This window comes from Onthophagus taurus, chromosome 11 (genome assembly GCF_036711975.1).
Source record: "Onthophagus taurus isolate NC chromosome 11, IU_Otau_3.0, whole genome shotgun sequence".
In the NCBI taxonomy this organism is placed as follows: domain Eukaryota; kingdom Metazoa; phylum Arthropoda; class Insecta; order Coleoptera; family Scarabaeidae; genus Onthophagus; species Onthophagus taurus.
In genome coordinates, this window is record NC_091976.1 from 10,165,801 (window position 1) to 10,182,527 (window position 16,727).

Consider the following 16,727-nt stretch of genomic DNA (forward strand, 5'->3'; position numbering starts at 1 on the left):
GATATTATGGAAAGATACGAATCTGATTTATCTTTTGCGAATATTAAAAACTACGAATTATGTTATTTACCAATCGATTATTATATCAATAAAGTAAAGCCATTAGATTTGGCGGCGGTTTGGTTTAAATTACCGTTGAAGTATAGAAACGATGAGCGATTACAAAGCAAGCTGCCCTGTTTTGAACATTATAATTTACCTCATTGGGAAACGCATATTGATGGTCCTCCATCGGCAAGAAAGGATTGTTCTTTATGTCAGGTTTAGTATATAAACATTGTCAGTTATAGATTGTAAATTAATAATAATAATAATAAAAGATTGTAAAAAGTGTAAAAAGTTGTTTTAATTTAAAAGAAAAAATAGTTAATCTAAATGAATACATGGTATGTATACATTGGGTTGGGTTGGTATGACTTGGGTTGTACATTGAAAAAGTATTAAATTGGAAGAAAAAAGGAAGAAAGAAAGGGGAAAAAAGGAAGAAAAAAAAAAAAAAAAAAAAAAAGAAAAGGAAAAGGGAAAAGGATTGTTGATTGAAACTCCTCCTATGCTCCTCCCATGCTCCTCCTCAGACTCCTCCCAAAGTGGAGATGGAAGAGTGGGGATGGGAGTGGGGGAAATCTAAAATTCCCCCCCCCCCCCCCCCAGTTGCCAGGAAAGTTGAGCCAGAAAAAAAGTACCCCCACTCTAACTCCGCCCATTCCCCACTCCTCCCCCTTGTCACGCCCCCCTTCATTACTCTACTATAAGAAGGCACCTCCCAGCCTTTGAAAGTCACTTAAGTGTTTGTGTTCTTCAGTTTTTGGTAAGTACAACCTTCTTTATTATCATGTTTATATAACGTTTTCTCTCCATCACTACAGCTCTTTCCACAACTTTCTCTTTTTTGGTGAGTAAAACTATATTTGTTTTGCATGTTTATATAATATTTAAAATTGTTTTTTCCACTCCTAGACATCCTTGCTCAATAAGCTTTCTCTTTTTTTGCTGTGTTTTATTTGGTAAGTAACCTTTTTTATTTTGCTTATATAATATGTAAAATATTCTTGTTTTGTTTCATCATAACAGTTCTTTCTACTTTGTTTTTGTGAGTACAACTTGTTTATTTGTTTGTTATGTTAAATTGTTATTTTTATTTTTTCAATTCCTACAGGACCTTACTACTGATCACTTCCATTTTGTGTTTGATCAATTCGATCAGTTTTGATAACTTCGTTATCTCGGCGACTTTTTTCTGGTAAGCCTTATAGCCTTCTTTTCCTTTGCATATATTGTTGCTAATCTGTTTTTTTTTTTTTCATTCCTATAGCTCCTTCTATTTTAAATCTTAATTTTTGTTGGTAAGCATAACTTTATTATTCGAACGTTTGTATCATAATATCTACAATAATTTTTTATCATTCACATCCTATCATTCAGCACCCACTGCAATTAGATTTTAACGTTCTTTTCATCAAGCGATGTAAGTATACATGATTTTTTATTAAAATAAAATAAATTAATGTATGAATCTTTTTTTTATCAAGATGTCTCAAGACGGTTTTAGTCAAATTGATTTAACTGCTCCCGGTTTCGCCAGCAGCCAGGAGTCATTCCTGTTAAACAGTTTTGACATAAACCTGTTGAACATATCGACTGTTGAGAAGGCGCTGGATCCAAACGTGCAACCTAATGAGCAGCCGATGGATCCTAACGTAAAATCTAATGCGCAGCAAGATCCGTCGCTTCTGAACGTCGCAGGTTCCGCGAATGTCGACGATAAAAATGTGAAACGCCTTTCACTTCGTCGGAATTCGGGGAACCGTGAACATTGGAAGAAGGCTGCAGGTGTGTGGGTACCGTCAGAAAAGTATAGAGAGGAAAGAAGGGAGGCACGTGCTCGTTCGCGACGTAGCCAACGCAAGTATGTGTCAGTTGAACAAGCGACCCCGTCGAAGGTTGAAATGACACAGTCGAAAGTGGTTACCGAGAACGAGTCCGATAAATCCGACGACTCTCTTGCTTTAATGGCGGTATCACAACACTGTAGTAACCGGAAGTATCTTAAAGCTACTAAGGCTTCTTTTTCTTCTTCTAAAGCTTCATTGGCTCCCGTTACTAACTCAAATATCCCTAACACCGAAATTCCTTCGTTAAGCCCGAAAGTACACATCTTAAGGGTTGACAATATTCCTGCTAATATTCCTGCTACTTCAGATATTTCCGATGTGTCTGCCAGCCTTTTTTCAAACGCAATGTGTACAGCAGTAGAAACAACCAAAGGGGAGATTTTGGCCGAAATTAATAATTTGTATCAAAATTTTTATAAAGACCTTCATGCAAAGGTTCTTCAATTGCAGACCTCTTTGAGAGAACTTTCACAGTTTAGAGAAGGGCTGACATCGAGCTGTAACAACCCTTTAACAATATCGCTCGACATCACCATAGCATCATTAACCTGTGAAATTAAAAAGGCTGAATGTATTTTATCTAGTTTCACTACTAATAGCGTAAACTTCCCTTCCTAGCTTAAAGATGACTAATAATATGGATAATATGAGAGTTAATCATATGCTAAGACTATGTGAAGTGGAGCAGAAAGTTGCCTCGTTGGAGGTAAAATTAGATGCTATATTTAAGTTGGTACGTTATACTTATAATACTTTTTTCCATGTCATTAATTTTATCTTCTCAGCTGCAGAGTGTGTCAGAATCGGCTGTGGTGAGGGGTGAAGTGCATGTGCAAAACATGCACATTAACCGTTGCACATGTGCTAGTTCACCGACTCCGGCACCGACTCCGGCAACGACTCCGGCAACTACTCCGGCACCAGCAGCACCACCACCTCCTTACCAAAGATATCAAGAAGAGGAGGAGGAGGAGTGGTAACTACTCCTTCTCTTCTTTTATTTATTAAGTTAATATTAAGTTAATATTAAGTTAATTATTAAGTTAATTATTAAGTTAATTATTAAGTTAATTATTATTTTATACTTCCAATATACTCAATATATCTATATAAAGTTACTTTTGCTATATTTTCATTCAGTCTTATCCTGTTAATGTTATAATTGATTTAGTACGAGAATCATGATCGACGAGAAATTAAAATGTCTACCGCAACTTCTAACACTGCCTATAGTAAATTTTAGTAATGGTTCGGTCGAAGAACACTTTACAAGACACAGCAATTTATTTGGTGGAAAATGTAAGCGAGGTTTAATTGTAGGACCCTCTGGTGTCGGAAAAACAAATGCTATGTTATCGCTTTTACTTGCACGTAATGGCCTCCGCTTCCTAAACTTATACTTATGCTCCAATTCGTTATACCAAAATAAGTACGATTTTTTAAGACGTTTAATTGAACCTATAAAAGATTGCGGTTACTATGAATTTTCTAATATAGACGAGTTCATTCGACCGGAAGATGCGAAAGAATATTCGGTAGTCGTATTTGACGATGTTTCCTGTACAGGTCAAAATGTCATTAAGGAATTTTTTTCGTATGGTCGACATAAAAACATTGATTGTTTTCTAATTTGTCAAAGTTATAGTGCAATTCCAAAACAATTAGTTCGCGATAATTGTAACTTTTTGGTGTTATTTAAACAAGACTTAACAAATTTAAAACACGTATTTGAAGATCACATAATGAGCGATATGGAGTTTCATCGGCTAAAGGAAATTAGCGATGCTTGTTGGGAGAATAGACACGGCATCCTAGTTATTGATTTAGATTGTAGTATATCTAAGGGACGTTACCGTAAGGGTTTTGATAAATTCATTGAAGTTTAAAACTAACGACTTCAGCTGTACAGTTCGTAGTAACTTCACATACATCATACAATGAACAAGACGATAGCTGCAGAACTTATCGCGGCACGAGAAGTCGTGAGAGACAAAATTCGTTCTTTAAAAGAAGACTTAGAGGAGTCAAGGATTCGGTCGGAAACCGCATATGCACCCATCGCAAGACCCTTACAGGATATTGTCGCAAAACTTGACACTGCGCCTTTACTATCCATTCCAAAACGAAGTTTATCTCCAAAAGAAGAAAAATTGATATCTAAGATACAACGCTACTCGCCGGATATTTCTGACGTACCAGCTAAAACCGAGACCGAATATTTTATTCGAAAACCGAAAGTTCCATTAAAAGAACAACGACGAAAATTTGCTACATCGACTCCTGAAAAAAGGTTGGTATCTTCTCCCACGTCTTCTCCTCTTGGTCCATTAGCTCATGCAGAAGAAGAAGTATATGAAGTTCCGCCGGGCGAAGAAGAAGAACTCCTCGATTCTAGCGAGGATACCGGAGCTCTTATTTCGGACGCACATAATCGAATAGAACGACTTAAAGATGAAATAGAAGAAAGATTGGAATCTCCAGAGGTACAAGCCGCTTTGAGTCAGTTTCATCCTTTGCCCAGAACGTATATTGTTGGTTTAACAACTGATTTAAAAGATGATTATGATCGTTTATACGGTGTTCGCGAAACTCCCGAAGGTTTCTACATTGGAGTCAGTCCTGTTCACTTTGAGGATCAGGATATTCACGTTGGAAACTTCAAATATACGGGAACCGTTGGTTTATACGATTTACTATTTAAAAACGAACCGGGCAAATTTACAATTCAGGACATGCGCAACTACAAAGATATCTTACTACGTTCAAATGCTCCGTACATTAATTACATTCCAGAGGCAGGTATGACTACTGAGGACGACAGTGGGAAATTTCAGAATATTATCAAGCCTATCGTTGAAGGTAACAAACCCAAGGTGCATTGGGCTAAATACTGGCCGAATCCGAAGAAAAAAGTCGGTGGTGCATTACAAAAACAAGTCGTTCCTGGGGCTCTTATCGAATACGAGTATTGGGACGATCCCAACGAACTTGTCGACAGACTGCGTTTGTTGATGGCCTCGCAAACTGCAGGTCATTCTGCACATGTCAATGAAATATCATCAATAATATCGGAGCTAACAGAGGCCGAGATTATACGTTAAAATATTATCATAAATATACGACTCTCACATTTTTTGTTTTAAAACACCGACGTTTGTGAACTAGAGCAGATGAGTTTAAGCAAGTTCGGAAAACATTCGTCTAGTATGACGATCGATAAGTTTGGTAAACACGTACACGGACACAACATTGCTGCTCATTTTAATAAACGTGAAAACTTACAACGATATTTCAAACAACCAACAATACTTACGTTTAGCGGAGATGGAACTACGGATACAACGGATAATTATTACATTATTCAAAATTTAGGTTACGTAAGTAAATATATAAACTATTTATATATTGGTGAAATAGTGAAATACCGATTTGAAGGAGACGTTGAAATGATTATTAACGGGAGTATCTTCGATCCAAATAAAAAGTTAAATGTTCTCTTCTTTGGAGATAAAATAGTTTGCAAACCCACAACGAAGACCACTTTACTCAAGAAACCATTTATGGTAGAACTGCTCATTGAAATATCCAGAAAATGAGCGATATTAAAAGGTCCGTCGTAAACGAGTTGCACGCGTCCGCGAGGAAAAAGTATAAACGCAGACGTGTTATTATAAAAGGTTTAACGGACTTATTTCAAGCTGATTTAGTGGAGATGATACCTTATTCAAAAGCAAATGGTAATTTTAAATATATTCTAACAGTTATTAATGCTTTCTCAAAGTATGGATGGGCTGTACCACTAAAAAACAAAACTGGCAAAGAAGTTACGCGAGCTATGGAAACAATTCTATCGGAAAAGCGGAAAAACATACCGAAGAATCTGCAAACGGATAACGGAAAAGAATTTTACAATGAGGATTTTAAAAAGCTCATGTCACGATATCACATCAATCACTACAGTTCATTTTCCAATTTAAAGAGTTCTATTGTTGAACGGTTTAATAGAACAATACAAGAAAAAATGTGGAAAGAATTTAGTATGCAAGGTAACTATCGTTGGTTGGAATTGCTTCCCAAATTAATTCTGGATTATAACAACCAAGTTCACAGGACGATAGGAATGAAACCTAGCGAGGTAAATAACAGAAACGCATCGACACTGTTAAAAACTGTATATAATTACATAAAAATTGTCGATCCTTATACCAAAAAATTTAATGTCGGTGATCACGTCAGAGTGAGCAAGCATCGACACGCCTTCACCAAAAACTATACTCCCAATTGGTCTAACGAAGTGTTTACAATACATTCTGTTCGTAATACTTTCCCAACAACATATCTGCTCAAAGATGCATCCAATGAAAAAATTATGGGTGGTTTTTATCGAGAGGAATTACAAAAAGTTAAATATCCTGACGTCTATTTGGTGGAAAAAGTGCTACGGCGAAAAGGAAATCAAGTGTTTGTGAAATGGTTAGGATTAGGTCCGTCTCATAATTCTTGGATCTCAAAAACTAACGTTCTTTAAAACGTATAAAGACCTATTTAAAAGTTTACAAGACTTTATTAACAATCGAACATTACAAATACATTATTATTATTATTCTTTACAATTTTTTTTAAATTAAATTCATTTATTCGCATTCAATCTTTTTATCAACCAATGACCCCACGCCAAAGTATTACATCCGTTCGGTAATATGTATCGTTTATCATCGCACGATGAAAGAGCAATTTTATTCTTTAATTCGGTATACATAGTATGAAATTCTGACTTAAAAATGTACATTTTTTTATGAACCGATCCGCCACATTCAACCACACGTTTATAATCGGTCACGCTTAAATGTTTATCTATAACATATTTCTTTACTCCTTTAGCCTTCTTTACATTATCATTCAACAAGGTGATGCAGTACGCCTTAGCTCCTGTTCCAACAAATGACGTTATGCACCTGTTTGGATATTCATCTTTCATTCTTCCCAACACAGATCGACCGCGAGGTATATTGTGTATATTCTCTAACGGATAATTGGACGTGTCAAAAAATTCAATATTTTCTTTTATATCCTCATATACATTGGGAGTAGTAATTTCTAGGATTAGGGAATCAGTATCGGTGTATAAAAGTGTTATGTTATTTCCATATTTAACTTTTAAGTAATCGTAGAAGAAGCTGTACATTACGGTTTTCGAAAGCTCTAATATACTGAAACCCACATACAGCGGTTTGCAATAACGAACTTCCGCGACGTTCAATTGAACGGCTATCAAATTATCGCAAAATATTTTCGAAGATTTAAAATTTGGTTTAGCTATTAGGGCTTCCACGCCCGGTTTCTTATGACGACATTCCCAGTGGGTAACTAGTCTTATATCCACTCGCTTTTCCACATTTTCCATTGTCTTACCGTATACGATGTTATTCATTGCTTTGTAATGATTTTTTTCAAATTCATTCTTAGCTTTCGCACGTTTATCGGAATTGAAATCGATGTAGCTCCGCATCCAGTTGGATTGTTTAAATTCTAATACTCTGTAAATCTTCGTTAGTTTCAATCCGAACTTGATACACTGCTTTAGATTCACGTAATGAATGATGTATTTTGTTTTATTTTCCAAATTTGCTATTAACTTTGCATTTTTTGAACCTGGGGGTACAATCCGTTCTGGACAAAATGGCAAATCGTTGTGTTCATCATGTATTGCTTCCGGATACTCTAAATCTACCTCGAACACGTAACCCTTTTCGGAATCGTCTTCCGTATTGTAAATATCTAACTTTTGAATCTCTTCATCTGATAGCCATCGAAATCCCCCCGTCGGTAATTTTCGTCTCATTGCGTGTCCATACAAATTCGTAGCGTCGAGATACAAAATATAAGATGGGTCTTTGGTTTCATCAAAGTCCATCATTAATTTATTGTTAGCCTTCGCACTGCGTTTAGTGCACATACTTAATCCACCGCGAATACCATTTTTAAAGAAGTGTAACATGTCTATGTCCGTTAATAATTCTAATTTTACCCCTGTCATTCGTAATAATGCATCCCAACCGAAGCCCGGCGCTGTGAAGTAATGACATGGATCTAAAGAGTAATACTTCATCGAGATGGTTCGGAAATTCTCAAATACGTCCGCCAAAAGTAAAACGTCAGACGTTAAATAAATGTCGCTATATTCGCCTAAAGTGCGACAGTTAAATAAGTTCCACACCGTTTGTGCACGACAATAATTTTCTTCGGTTATACTATCGTCGCATAAAGTATTGTAAAAACTACTTCGATCTGGCAGAGCGGTAAGATTCAGCTTTTCGAATGAATCCACAAAGGAATACGGAAAAACTCCTTTCTGACGTATAAGTCGAAACTGTTCTTCGTTCCTAAAATATTTTCTGATTTGAACGCATTGGTTGTCTTCCAAAAATGAACCCAACTTCTCTAGCGATAAAGCCATAAACCTAAATGAATCCACAAATCTCAATTTCATATGAACCCGCCTTAGCTTTCCCTTGCTGTCAATGTTTTCTCCTACGATAATTTTTTTCGAAAATGATATATACTTTTCTTTATTCTGTGCTATAACGTCCACGTCTTCTTCTTTTAATGCCATATCTTTCACAAACATATGACAATCGTAGTTCGAAAGATTGTGAAAGAATATCGGTATGAACTTTGGTAATTGATAATTGATGTTACATACAGCATGTGCGGGTCCTCTATACAACCCAGTTAGGTGATCATGATCGCACACTTTATTACCTTCTTTTATTTTGTGCGAACAAATGTGACAGATATCCTGCATCTCATGTATTAATCTATCAATAGGTGGTAATGGGAGCATTTCTTTTGGTTGGCTTAAATAATTTTTGTATATATTCAGAACGTCATGTTCCAACTTGCTCATGAAAATTTGAGCAGCATTACATCCGCGATATATTTCAAACTTCGACAATGATTCGTCATATGAACATTTTATATAATATGCAAATGCATAAGGTTCGTGTTTGAAACATTTGACGGAGTATGAATTATCATCGTTAAGTTCTGTTGCTTCCGCATCGGTGATCGGTTTCTGTAATGCTTCAAAATCTGCATACACCACGAACGGTATTTTTAATTGTCGTTCAAAATTTTCGAACTGTAGTATATTTTCCTTTTCTTCATTTCCATATTTATTTATTTTCAAATTTGTTGTTGGTAAAATTGCCCTTACCTTGCTGCAATCGTCACTTTGATGACGGATAAGTTTATTTTCTGACGTAAAGAATACCAAGCATCCGTCGCAAATATACTTTTCATGACCATTCTGCGATGCTTGCGATGATAGTAATCGAGACAGATTTTTTATCCAACAATAGTGACTATTCCCGGAATCATTTGTAACCAATAATAAATTTATATGTCTTTCTTCTTTTTGTCGACATATATACATTGTAATTATGTCATAATTCATAACACCGTCTTTAAAATACTCATTTATTCCATATACATTAATAGATAGTTTGTTCTGCTTTTCAAATACAGGTATATCTCGTAATTTAACTGGAAAAACAATATTTGAATAGTCTAAGCCGCAGTCTAGGTAATTCGGATACGAAGATGTCCTCTGTGGTAAACCGTTCGGTTCATGTAGTGCGGATGTTACAGCCCATGCAAAACATGCATCATCCGCGTTTTGTATATTTATCACAGCACGCTTTGCTTTTATTTGCGATGGTAGATCGATGTAATTAGATGCTCTGATAGGATTATATTTGTTTAAATTTAACTCCATATAGAGAATTTGCATTAAAGTCCATCCTAAATAAAATATTGAAACATTTATTTTTTAATATATAGGTATATTATGTCACATTACGCTTACCTGAATCTCGTTCCTGGAATTCTGACATTTTTGATGAAATTTCATCAATAAATTCCTTATATATTTTATACAGATCCGACGCTAATGATACTACCTTATTTTTCGTATTAAATGATTTTATTTCACAGTCTTCCTTTGATTGTAAAAAATACAAACCAAAACATTCCATATTTAATTTTACATTTCGGTGAATATCGATTGCGCTTTGTATTAGATTTAGTATTTTTTCTCGAATTCTATGAGAAAATTCATCCAAATCCACAAAAAAACCTTCTTCACTTATTCGATAACTGACAATTTTGTCACCGAATGCTCCAGCTATTCTCTCCACTCCGTCATCGATTATAACAAAAGCGTTACTCTTGTGTGCGTTGCTTCGTAAATGTGCAGAGTAACATTGTCTATTTACATAATCATCGCAAGCCTCACATTTTACTGCTTTTGGAATTTGCGGTGCGTCAAGCTTGATTCTCTTGCCAATACAAGATAATCGTTGATGTCTTTTTAAATTGTCAACTCGAGTAAAACTTTTTCCACAATCCTCACACACGACCATTTTACAATTTAATGTTGTACACTTCTACTTGTTATGAAAGAACTACGTCAATACCACATTTCGCAGGCGTTTATAAACCCTCACCGCTCCTGAAACTTATTGGGGAGGAGGAGGATGCATCGAGTGCGTTTGTATACATGTATATTTATAACTCCGTATACCTCTGCATAATAAATTAAAAAATATCTCGCAGGTAGATCATGACTCACTTACTAGTATTAAGTTAATTGACCTCCTCCTCGAAGGTATCCCCCCAAAAAATTTGCCGATTCAAGAACCTCCTCGCATATTTTAAAGCTCCGTATACCTTTACACAATAAATTTTAAAAAATATCCCGCAGGTAGATCATGACTCACTTATTTGTATACCTACATGTCCCAAAACCGTATACCTTTGTGTACAATAAGTTAAGAGATATATCGAAAACATTACCAGTTCATTGAGAAGCGTCGAAGGATAAACATAGTAATTGTTTTCATCTAGGTAAACAGGTTACATATAAAGATAAATTTTTAATAACATAACCTAAATAAAGATACATTTTTAATAAAGATACATTTTTAATAAAGATAAATTTTTAATAAAGATAAATTTTTAATAATTTCGTCAAAATAACATGACCTTCTCAAGTTAATTGACCTCCTCCTCTCTTCATCGAATCTCCTCCGACCCTCAAAAGAATCGCCGATTCAAGAACCTCCTCTCCTCATCGAACCTCCTCTGACCCCCAAAAAATTTGCCGATTCAAGAACCTCCTCCTAGAACGCAGGTTCGAGGAGGAGGTTCTTGAATCGGCGAATCTATACTACTTCACTAAAATGTAAGTTACTACGTATTCCTTCAAAGCAGTTTATAGGCATCACATTAGCAATGTAAGGAACTCCCATGTCAGGATCTGTAGACCAATAGCTCCTGAATGTAAGTAAGCAATGATATCCCATTACAAAGTTCATGCCGAGGAAAGCTTTGGCTTCTTCATTTGTAATGGTAAAACATCGGCCTTTTTGTTCAGCATAACGTATGCATTCACGAACAACAATCTCATCTATCAATTTTTCGAAGTCTGCAACTGCATTGAAAATTTTTACAGGAGTCAGTTGCATATCAGACGTGTGGGCGTTATCTAAAATATACACTTCACCAAACTTATACCCTTGGATCTCACGAAAATTGTGCGGTGAATATGAATTTTTTCGCCAGTTGAAAGAAGGGACACTAATGCTAGGTTGTTCATCTTTGTTCTCTCCTAGAGGTGCTGAGTTTGGTTCAATTTCAACAATCGAAATACCCGCATCTATATCTTGCGCTAAAAAAGTTTGATCCTCTTCATCAAGAAGCAAACCATCCTCGTCGTTGCTGTTGTCAGCCATCAAAACTCCGAGAATTTCGTCTTTGCGCAGCGAAAACTCTCTACATCGATTTGAACACATGATCTGTTCTATGAAAATAAGAATGATAAACTGAAAATAATAGGAAGGCAAACAATATTATTAGTTTGAAGCAAAAGTGTCCTTTGATGCATATAGGGACACCCGCGTCCCTTTACATTTTTTACATAATATGGGTTACTTTTACTAAGAAAACCGAAAATGTGTAGTAAAACGATAATTGTACTTACCTGTGAATATAATTTCGAAGAAAAACGGTCGTGAAATGTCGCTAAAGAACCATAAAATATTTTTTAATGTTGACTTCTAGCAAAAATATTTTTCACTTTTCGCGGCGGACACTTTTTTGACAGATAATGTTTTTTTTTAGTGTTGCCAACGCAAAAATTTTAAAAGAAACTATAAAATTTAAGAATATAAACCTAAAAACGGTTTTACTTAGCCAATATTACCGTAAATCGTGAAAATTATGTAGGGACAAATAAGTCCCTTATGCGTGAAAGGGTTAAGGCAATCGATGTACGGCATCAATGTCGGAAAGTGCAATGGGAGATTCAATAACAGAAGCAATACTGCAAGGTTTTCGCCCACACGTTCGGGGACTCCTGAAATAATTAAGTTGTTTAAGCGTGAATATTGCTTCAGGTGATCGAGACGGCCTTCCGTTACGGCCAAGTCTGCCCTGAGTTTCAAGTTCTCAGCGACCACTGTGTCGATTTGTTTGACTTTATCACCAAACTTATTTAGGGTCCGTTTGAAATCTGCGATTTTATCCCCATAGAATGAGATGGATTTAATAATTTCATCGTACTTGCTTGATAATTTCTTCACCTCAGTCTGAATAGAAGACGTGAGCTGAAACAGTTAAGCATTACTGGGGCCGCTGGAGGACGAGAGATCAGATGTTTCATCCTCGATAATGACGGATTTATCAAGGTTACTCCGGCATTTGGAGCATTTCCAAAAGACGTCGCCAGCTTTGATTTGAACGAGGGTGTCGGAAGGAATTTTGACGCATTTGGTGTGGAAGTTCCCGTGGCAGCCGCCGTAGTGAAGACCGGGGCTCTTCGACGATAAGCGGCCGGAGCAAACCTTACACCCCGACATCGATACGGGGATACCTGTTCCCGGGTTGAAACGTCAGCGCGACCGACCAGCACCGCTCGACGATAACAAAATTAATATAAAAGTTATAAGTTATAACAAACCGCAAGGAATTAACCAAACGCGACGCCGGCAAGCAAACTAAACCCACCAGATCAACACGCACACGCGGGTGCAAATAAAAGCTTGAAAAATTAACAGGAGACACTACAAAACTTCACCATGCAAATTACTGTGATGTTGATAGCTTGACACAACGAGGTTAACTGATGAAAAAATGTACACGATTTCGGACGATCGGCGAAGAAGCTCGACTTTGCGATTTTTTTACACGGGAACGGTTCATCGAAAAAATCTAAATTTCGACCACATATTGCCTAATAGGCCCCATACACCTGCATACATATTGGGCAACCTGATGTTGCGCAACAAAGTGTTGTACAAACATGGTTAGCCATACACTGTGCGCTATTTTATGCAAACCTCAGTTGTATGTGTTGCTTTCATACGGCAACATGCCATCTGACGAAGCGGCCTGTTTAGCTATAATAATTGCTATAACCTCCGAGGATGTTGGTATTAACCCCTTAACCTACGACTTACGTTCGAGAATTTTGGGCCGAAAACGTAAACAAGATGCGCAGCCTTCGAGCCATTCGCACAACTTGTGTAAGTACGATGATCGGGCCAATCGTAAATATTACGGGCATCGCTCGTGGTACGACGGTCCCGGTTTGTAATTTGCCCCACCACCCTCACCACAAATTGCACCGACAGGGCTCGTGATATATTCTTATTATGGTTGACGCATAATTATTGCGGCTTTTCTTCGGTTTTTTTTCTTGAAAAACATGTTCAAATATACCCTTTGTTTTAAAAACATGTTAAACATGTTTTTGTTAAATATTCTCATCGTTTTTCCGCAAATTAATTTAAAAAATAATTAAAAAAAAGCCGCAACAATTATGCATCAACCTAATATCTCTTCGTATTTCCCCCCTCCACTTGTTCTCAGTGGCGTCAAGTTATTCTTGGTCACATTCGCACGTCAAAATTTATTTTCACAAGATGTTTTGTGCTAAAAATTCTTCTACCGAAAGTGACAGTAGCGATAAGTCCTGTTCGAAAAAAATGTATACGAGTTATTGATGATACTTCTGACGATGATCAACTACCAGATCCATGGCTTTGGCAAGAAAGAAGAAATAGTCAAAAAATCTGGTACTATACGATGACTCCTGGTATAAGAGCGGCAGCCTTACGTCAACTAGGAGGAAGTAGAAGACAGTTAGATGTATTCAATCTAATATTTGATGACGTATTCTGGGAAAATATTGTAACCGAAACTAACCGGTATGCAGATCAAATACGAACGAATTCACGCAGAACACGACAAATCGATGACAGTTGGTTTCCTGTAGATTCTAACGAAATTAAAAGATATTTCGCGTTAACCATAATAATGGCACAGGTAAAAAAACCAAGAATACAAATGAATTGGTCGAAGAGGGCTGTTATCGAAACGCCGATATTTAGAAAATCAATGCCTTTGAAAAGATATCTGCAAATTACAAGGTGTTTGCATTTCGCAAATAATAATCTGGTTGCCAATACAGATAAATTGAGCAAGATTAGACCTGTGATCAAGTTTTTAAACCAACAATTTAAAGAAGTATATATAATGAAAGAAGACATTGCTATTGATGAATCGCTTATGAAATTCAAGGGGCGCCTATCTTATAGGCAATTTAACCCATCAAAAAGGGCAAGGTTTGGCGTTAAATTTTATAAATTGTGTGAGTCCGATTCAGGCTATTGCTATGAATTTAAAATATATACAGGCCACGATAAAATAAACCGTGATGGTAGCGCTTCGGAAAGTGTTGTGAAAGAGCTTTCTGAGTCAGTGTTGCACAGGGGTCACACTTTATACATAGATAACTGGTATTCTTCCCCAAAATTGTTTATGACATTATCGTTTAATTATAAAACAAATGTAATTGGCACAGTACGTGGAAATATGCCAAAAAATTTGTGTAATATAAAATTAAAAAGGGGGGAATATGCAATAAGAAGCTGCAACGGAATACTCGCTATAAAATGGAAAGATAAGCGAGATGTTTATATTATGACGACAAAACATGAAACAGTCGAAATGACTACACAAGGATTCAACCGTACTCCAAAACCAAATTGTATTAGAGAGTACAATAAGGGAATGAATGGAATTGATCTCCAAGACCAAATATTAGCATGCTTTCCAGTAATGAGGAAATACATGAAAGGCTATAAAAAAATTTTTTTTTATCTGTTCGATATTGGTCTTTTTAACTCATATATTTTATGCAACAAAATAAATAACGGGAAGAAACAATGTTACGTTGACTATAGAATCAAGATAGCCGAATCTCTATTGGAGAATATGCCAAAACCATATTATAAAGAACGAAGACAATTATCTTCCGGAGATATGCCAGAGAGACTGTACGCGAAGCATTGGGCTCATTTTCCAAAACACATTGACCCAACAACATCAAAGTTGAGACCATCGAAACCATGTAAAGTTTGCCAAAAAAATAAGAAACGTAAAGAAACAACGTGGGAGTGTAAGAAATGTAATGTTCCCTTACACCTACCAGAATGTTTCGAATTATATCATACCATTGTAGATTTTTAATTTTGTATTTTGTATTACTGATTTTTGTTAAATAAACTTTTTTTTTTTAAATTAATTTACAATTTGATGAAAAAATTTAAGGTTTGTAGGGATTAGGTATAAGTTTAAACTTTTCTTCTTAAATACAAAATAATTTAAAATTTACAAAAAATATCAAAAAATTAAATAAAAAATCCTTCAAAATAATTTTTTTTTGGAAAATAACTTATGTTCTAAAAAATAATATATTTTTTGGCAAATTTTTCAAAAAAAATTATTTTAAAGGTTTTCTATTTAATTTTTTGATATTTTTTGTAAATTTTAAATTATTTTGTATTTAAGAAGAAAAGTTTAAACTTATACCTAATCCCTACAAACCTTAAATTTTTCCATCAAATTGTAAATTAATGTTTACTATTTGAATTAAATTAAATATTTTAGCATTTCTCAAAAAAAGTTTCTACTTTTTTCCTATATTATTTTTTAATTATTTGAGAAACATGGAGAATTTCATCCCTTTTTTTGTAATTACTTATCAAATATTCCACAAATATTTATAACTTTAGGAGGATGCCGCCGCTAATATTTATATTTGGCCCGATCATCGTACTACGGGCTATGCCCGTAATATTCACTTTTGGCCCGATCATCGTACTACGGGCTACGCCCGTAATATTTACGTTTGGTCCGATCATCTACTACGGGCTATGCCCGTAATATTTACGTTTGGCCCGATCATCGTACTACGGGCTATGCCCGTATTTGTAGGTTAAGGGGTAAAAGAAGGAGGAAGAGGAGAGTATGGATGAAAGAGTGGTTGAAGAAAAGATCCCCTTTTAGCCACGCAAATCTCCTCAAGGAACTTCAATTGAGTTCACCACTAGATTACAAAAATTATTTACGAATGGACCCCACTACTTTTGGCGAATTATTGGTAATGATAACACCACTTATAAAAAAACAACATACTATAATGAGAGAAGCAATATCACCCAAGCAAAGGTTATTTGCAACTTTACGATACCTTACTTCTGGGCTTACTTACGAGGGTTTAAAGTTCGAAACAGCAATAGCTGCTCAAACACTTGGAAAGATTATTATAGAGACCTGTGACGCAATCATAAAGGTTTTGAAGAAATATATAAAGGTAAGTAATTATTACTTTATTAACGTTCATTAAAATAACAATACAAATAATATGAACTAAAAATAAACAAAGTAATATAAAACCTGAAAAACTGAAGTTATTTGACTGTTGGGCAA

The 16,727-nt window shown here is 35.6% G+C and overlaps 1 protein-coding gene and 1 long non-coding RNA gene across 2 annotated transcripts; one reads left to right on the top strand and one right to left on the bottom strand.

Moving 5' to 3' along the window:
- The first annotated feature begins 657 nt into the window (after window positions 1-657).
- Window positions 658-1,693, top strand: LOC139431953 (uncharacterized). The gene is made up of 3 exons (XR_011641983.1): window positions 658-1,240; window positions 1,313-1,465; window positions 1,530-1,693. It is a non-coding gene; the product is annotated as an uncharacterized lncRNA (long non-coding RNA).
- A 4,743-nt stretch (window positions 1,694-6,436) lies between these two features.
- Window positions 6,437-10,398, bottom strand: LOC111421549 (uncharacterized). Its single transcript, XM_071200278.1, has 2 exons — window positions 9,760-10,398; window positions 6,437-9,695 (listed from the first exon to the last, which is right to left on the bottom strand). The coding sequence occupies exons 1-2, from the start codon at window positions 10,313-10,315 to the stop codon at window positions 6,523-6,525; spliced, it is 3,729 nt and encodes a 1,242-aa protein (XP_071056379.1). The 5' UTR covers window positions 10,316-10,398; the 3' UTR covers window positions 6,437-6,522.
- Window positions 10,399-16,727: the final 6,329 nt, after the last annotated feature.

Coding starts and splice junctions, on each gene's coding strand:
- LOC111421549 (XM_071200278.1), bottom strand. CDS start 10,315: ATGGTCGTGTGTGAGGATTGTGGAAAAAGTTTTACTCGAGTTGACAAT. Junction 9,696..9,759: donor ATTCCAGGAACGAGATTCAG/GTAAGCGTAATG, acceptor TATTTTATTTAG/GATGGACTTTAATGCAAATT.